Source organism: Salvelinus alpinus, chromosome 37 (genome assembly GCF_045679555.1).
Source record: "Salvelinus alpinus chromosome 37, SLU_Salpinus.1, whole genome shotgun sequence".
NCBI lineage: Eukaryota > Metazoa > Chordata > Actinopteri > Salmoniformes > Salmonidae > Salvelinus > Salvelinus alpinus.
In genome coordinates, this window is record NC_092122.1 from 16,220,812 (window position 1) to 16,227,463 (window position 6,652).

Here is a 6,652-nt window from a genome sequence, read left to right on the forward strand (position 1 = left end):
TTAGTCTCGTGGGACTAAGGCATGACACGGTGACTATACCATTTAGTCTCGTGGGACTAAGGCATGACACGGTGACTATACCATTTAGTCTCGTGGGACTAAGGCATGACACGGTGACTATACCATTTAGTCTCATGGGACTAAGGCATGACACGGTGACTATACCATTTAGTCTCGTGGGACTAAGGCATGACACGGTGACTATACCATTTAGTCTCGCGGGACTAAGGCATGACACGGTGACTATACCATTTAGTCTCGTGGGACTAAGGCATGACACGGTGACTATACCATTTAGTCTCGCGGGAGTAACGCATGGCATGGTGACTATACCATTTATTCTCGCAGGACTAAGGCATGACACGGTGGCTATACCATTTAGTCTCACGGGAGTAACGCATGACACGGTGACTATACCATTTAGTCTCGTGGGACTAAGGCATGACACGGTGACTATACCATTTAGTCTCGCGGGAGTAACGCATGGCATGGTGACTATACCATTTATTCTCGCAGGACTAAGGCATGACACGGTGGCTATACCATTTAGTCTCACGGGAGTAACGCATGACACGGTGACTATACCATTTAGTCTCGTGGGACTAAGGCATGACACGGTGACTATACCATTTAGTCTCGCAGGACTAAGGCATGACACGGTGACTATACCATTTAGTCTCGCAGGACTAAGGCATGACACGGTGGCTATACCATTTAGTCTCACGGGACTAAGGCATGACACGGTGGCTATACCATTTAGTCTCACGGGACTAAGGAATGACACGGTGGCTATACCATTTAGTCTCACGGGACTAAGGCATGAAACGGTGACTATACCATTTAGTCTCGCGGGACTAAGGCATGACACGGTGGCTATACCATTTAGTCTCGCGGGACTAAGGCATGACTATACAATTTAGTCTCGTGAGAGTAAGGCATGACATGGTAACGGGGAGTAACTCCAGGTCCACAGGTGAAGGGTTTGTGACGCTCACCCGTAGTTGTAAAACAAATTATTTATTTAATAATAACAGTTGCCAAGCGGAGAACGTATACTCACCACTCTAGTTTCCCTGGTCTTATAGTTTCCCTGGTCTTATGGTTTCCCTGGTATTATCTTTCCCCTAGTCTTATAGTTTCCCTGGTCTTATAGTTTCCCTGGTCTTATAGCTCCCCTGGTCTTATGGTTTCCCTAGTCTTATAGTTTCCCTGGTCGTATAGTTTCCCTGGTCTTATAGTTTCCCCTAGTCTTATAGTTTCCCTGGTCTTATAGTTTCCCTGGTCTTATAGTTTCCCTGGTCTTATGGTTTCCCTAGTCTTATATTCCTGGGAGAGCCTGATGAACTACGGGTCGCCCTACCCCTGAGCTGGACACCCCACTGAGTGTTTTTTAGTAAAAAGGTTTCTTCCACTCCAGCTGTCGGCCGCCGAGCTCTACACCACTGGTATCAGTGGGTTGCTGGGATCGGGACTGGGCTGGAAGGGCAATGCCTGTGGGTAATAGGCTTGAAGCAGGGATAACCTAGGCCAGCTCATTAAGCTCAAGGGGGAGGCGTGAGTTGGGCAAGACACATGTCTTGGGGGTGTCATCTTTGACACTCTGTAACTTTCTCACTCATCATTATTCACAGGATTATCCGTAATTATGGTAGCATCCAACATGACACAATACATTATTACCATTCATTTCTATTAGGCACAAAATAATAATAAACACAACCAAAACAAAGGCAAAGGCATCCAACAAGTTTGTAGTCACAAGGTTGATGTAGTCATTACGTGCTATGAACATGGGACGAAAAACGAAACTTTTGACTACTTTATTTATAAGGAGGGGTGTCAATGATTTTGACCCCTACCTTTTAGAGAGAAAATAAATATTATTTGTTGAACACCGTCTAGGTCACATTTTATTTGGATAGTCCGGATACTTTACAGATGGTCATACTATCAACAAATTATCTGTTGATAAGCAACTGCTTGCTAAGGTTAGGGTTAGGGTTAAGGTTAGGTTTAGAATGAGGGTTAAGGTAAGGCTTAAGTTTAGGGTTAGGATAGGGATTACGGTTAGGGTTAGGGTTAGGGCTAGAGTTAGGGTTAGTAGATAGTTAGTTGAAATGTTACTGATAGTCTGTAGAGCATCTACAAATAAAGTGTTACCCATTTAGTCAAAGGAGCAGCCAGACTGCAGCCCCGGGTCAGGCATGAGGCATCTGTGTCCCATCCTCTCAAGGGAAATGTCAAATACTGACTGGCTGGGCTCCCTAGAGTGTGAATGCAATGTCTTCAGCAGGGTGATGTCACCATGACAAGGTGAGGAGACATTTAGAAAAAGACGTTCTCTAGAGGCCCTTAAGCAACATTTATGTGCCATGGTTCTACAGAGAGGGGATTTGTGACTGTCTCTATTTGATTCCGGAAGGGCAATGCTTTGGCTGTTATGGCAGAGATTTCAGGTGTGGGACAAGGCTTATGTTAGCTGGAGGTGGACAAAGATGTGCCGAGGGACATACTTACTCCCCCATTCTCAGTCTCTCCTCACTGAATCATCCACTTCCTTTCTCTAATCCACTTCTCTCTAGTGAGCCACAAGTGTGTCCTGTTTGTATTGTTGGATGTTTTAACATATAAATAGGTGGACTTAAACATTTGATGGTGATTAGTCCAGTTTAGCTCTGTGGCTAATGCAATGATTAGGGATTTCTGTCAGAGCAGATAAGTAAATTACTGTATCGCTAGTTATTCAGAGGCTGTGTTCAACTGTTAAGGGGCAAAGGACCTAAGATAGAAGGAGTTGTTCAGTGTCAGTTAGTGAGCTGTCAGCCAATACCTCCTCATTAAGTGCCATTCACATCAACTAATTGTGCATGGTGACAGTCAAACAGGTCCCTGAACAATCCAGTATCACAAAACAACTACTCAAAGTGACAAATTACTCAGAGACAATCTGAGTAACTCAGTCAGATGCTGTACACCAAATGAGATCGCCCATCAGCTGAACCGTTATTAAACTGTCAGAGATGTAGCAAACATGCAGAGCCTCCCTCTGAGAGCATGTTCCCTCCAAACACTTTACCCTGAGACTGGTAGCTTCGTCTGAGGCAGGCTAACAGGATAGACTACAGGCCACGAAACAAGGTAAAATACTAGGGGCCTGAAACACATGGATCAATTTGTCTTTTCTTTGAGCTGCAGAGCCCGTCCCCCAAACAGCTGGATATAATACTACCAGCTCTTACCTGCCTGAAACATACGTAGCTCATCAGGTACAGGGTGAAAGCATCAAGTGAAATGGTGGAAGGAAGAGCATAGTGAGAGAGTGTATTGCTACTGTAGATGAGGGGAGCTCCTGCTAGAACTGCATGGCCCTGTTAGGCCAACACTTAATCACCACCTACCAGTAATAGATTTCATTGCATGTAGGATAACCTAACACAACACAAGAGAAAAATGTATTGGTCTGTCAATTCAATAGCTTTTTTGTAAACAATAGGAGGAAATACATCTCATTTGCGGTGTTGTTTTCTTTTGTTGAGACAAAAAGGGTCTTCTCTTGTAACTGTTGTCAGTGTGTGGCTTCCTCTCCAACTTCTGGTTGTCTCGTTGTCCTGTTGAAGGTATCTTCTCCCATGTAGGCTACAATACTTTTTGTTTACCAGGCCTGTTTTCAACAGCAGTATACCACCAGCAAGTTGTCGAATGTCTTGTTTTAACTTGACAATCTCATTAGTCCTTGTCGTTGTTTGTAAACAACTTTGTTTTCATAGCACATCTCCGCTAACCACCTTGTCGCACACATTCATTATTATTAAATAAAGATACACGTTAAGGACGTTATATGTGTGGAAGTAGCCCTAGTTTTCAGTAGTTTCCCCAAATTCAAATTTTGATGGATGCATGTAGGATAGTTAATTATCTAATCCATTGTTTTCCTCTGTTTCCCTCCATAGGTGCAAAGGCGATTCAACGCCTGAACTCCAACTGAATAGAAGAACATCCCCAAGACCAGATGCAATGGAGATGTTCAATTTCACCAACTTCACCTACTGGAATGCCTCAGAAGGCACTGACACAGGGCCTGTCATTGAACCCGAAAGCCCATACAAGACTGTGGAGGTGGTGTTCATTGTATTGGTGGCTGGGTCCCTCAGCCTGGTCACCGTTATTGGAAATATCCTGGTCATGCTTTCCATTAAGGTCAATAGGAACCTACAGACGGTCAACAACTACTTTTTATTCAGCCTTGCATGTGCTGACCTAATCATCGGGCTGTGTTCCATGAACCTGTACACAGTATACATAGTGATTGGCTACTGGCCCTTAGGGCCTGTGGTGTGTGATCTGTGGCTAGCATTGGACTATGTAGTGAGTAACGCATCTGTCATGAACCTACTCATCATCAGTTTTGACAGATACTTCTGTGTCACAAAGCCCCTCAGCTACCCTGTCAAAAGGACCACCAAGATGGCAGGGATGATGATTGCTGCTGCCTGGGTCCTGTCCTTCATTCTGTGGGCCCCGGCCATCCTATTCTGGCAGTTCATCGTGGGCGGGCGGACAGTGCCTGAGAGGGAGTGTTACATTCAGTTCTTCTCTAATGCAGCAGTCACCTTCGGCACGGCCATCGCAGCATTCTACCTGCCCGTTATCATCATGGTCATTCTCTACATACAGATCTCTATAGCCAGTAAAAGCCGGGTGAAGAAAGAGACCAGGAAGCCGTCAGGGCCCAACCCAGAGGCCCTGTCCCACGAGCAGGCAAGGGGCAGTAATACTGCCAAGCCCATCAACAACAACCTGACAGCAGAGGACACAGAGCAGGGCACGACCCAAGCCAAAGATGACGTGGCCAACCAGCACGAAGGTAAACTGCAGAACGGCAAGGGCCCATCCACCACGGGTGGAGAGGGGGAGATGGAGGGTGAGGACGGGGGTAGGGAGAACTGTGCCCACGGAGAGGAGAAAGAGAGCTCCAACGACTCGACATCTGGCAGTGCAGCTGCGTCCAACCACAAAGAAGAAGAAGCAGTGCCATCCAGAGCAAACTGCAACACCGAGCTCGTTCAGCAGCCAACCCGCCACCGGGCCAAGGCAGGCGGCTCCAAACTCACCTGCATCAAGATTAACACCAGTTCTCTCAAGGGGGACTGCTACACGCCCTCCAACGCCACGGTGGAGATCGTCCACGCCACGGAGAAGCAGAACCACGTGGCGCGGAAAATCGTGAAGATGACCAAGCAGCCACCCAAGAAGAAGAAAGCACCACCGTCTCGGGAGAAGAAGGTGACCCGTACCATCATGGCCATCCTGGTGGCCTTTGTGGCCACCTGGACCCCTTACAATGTCATGGTGCTCATCAACACCTTCTGCTCCAGCTGCATCCCCAGCACGGTCTGGACTATCGGCTACTGGCTGTGCTACATCAACAGCACCATCAACCCCGCCTGCTATGCCCTCTGCAATGTCACTTTCAAAAAGACATTCAAACATCTCCTCCTCTGCCAATACAAAAACATTAGGTCAGCTAGATGAATATGGATGGGAGTGTGCGTGTGTGCATGTGTGTGTGTGTGTGTGTGTGTGCGTGCGTGCGTGTGTGTGTGAGAGAGAGCGAGAGAGAGAGAGAGAGAGAGAGAGAGAGAGAGAGAGAGAGAGAGAGAGAGAGAGAGAGAGAGAGAGAGAGAGAGAGAGAGAGAGAGAGAGAGAGAGAGAGAGAGAGTTTATGATGTGGTCCCTTTCCTTTGTTTTTACTCTACGGCTCATAAGAGAACTTGTATCCTGCAGCCATGTTGGGTTTGGCTCTGATGAATGAGATTTGTGATGCAACTGTTGAGACATAAGACTTACAAAGAGGCGCACAGCCACGAGAACAAATAGACCGAACTTGAAAAGGACAGTTGGATAGAGAGCTCTGCACTGCACAAGACGAATTCTAAGGGAAAATAGGGCTGACTGAATTCACAAACTTCCCGTTTGAAATTCAGTGTAAAATAAATAAATAAATCTATATATCAATGTATACGCAAAATGTAAATGTGTGTGTGTGTGCATCTGTCTGAGCGTGACAGAATGATCCATCACACAGTTTCAGTGGAGATGTCCGCCAGTGAAGACAGCACAAGGACATACAGTACATACTACAAACTGTTATCTGTATGCTGGTGGCTCTCTGTGTTGGCAGCACACAAAGCAGAGCAGCTTGTCTAAACTGCCTCTCTGGCATGTTCATATACGACTGAGTAACATGGCTGGGAGCCCTCCTATCTCCAGGGATGGACCATAAGTGGCCCCTGAAGGGCATAGCAGGACAGAGACCAGGCCTGGCCAGGGTCACCTCTCACCACAACGCAGGACTGAGGTTAGGAAACTTGTTTGAAAAAGTAGATTCTTCCCACCAAAGAAAAAGGTGGAACATGGTAATGAGTAAACAAATAAATAGATAATGTAAAAATACATCCAAAAAGGCATTGTTCAATTACATTATTTAGCTAGCTATATGTTTTCCACATCATTTTAGATGATCAGCGATTTGATCTCTTACAATTCATTACATGATGAATTTGATGTTTATTTGATTGTATATTAAGATATTTATTTTGTCAGATAGTCTACACTCTTAGAAAACAAGGTGCTAACTAGAACCAAAAAGGGT

General features: G+C 45.9%; 1 protein-coding gene across 3 annotated transcripts in view; it reads left to right on the top strand.

Annotated features, from left to right (window-relative positions):
• The window catches only part of LOC139565922 (muscarinic acetylcholine receptor M2-like), an 81,140-nt gene extending 75,266 nt beyond the window's left edge, over positions 1 to 5,874 (top strand). For all 3 annotated transcript variants that reach the window (XM_071386616.1, XM_071386617.1, XM_071386618.1), the window contains one exon: positions 3,951 to 5,874. In XM_071386616.1, coding sequence (XP_071242717.1) covers positions 4,015 to 5,532 — 1,518 coding nt within the window. In that variant the 5' untranslated portion in view covers positions 3,951 to 4,014 and the 3' untranslated portion in view covers positions 5,533 to 5,874. The remainder of the gene's footprint in view (positions 1 to 3,950) is intronic.
• Positions 5,875 to 6,652: the final 778 nt, after the last annotated feature.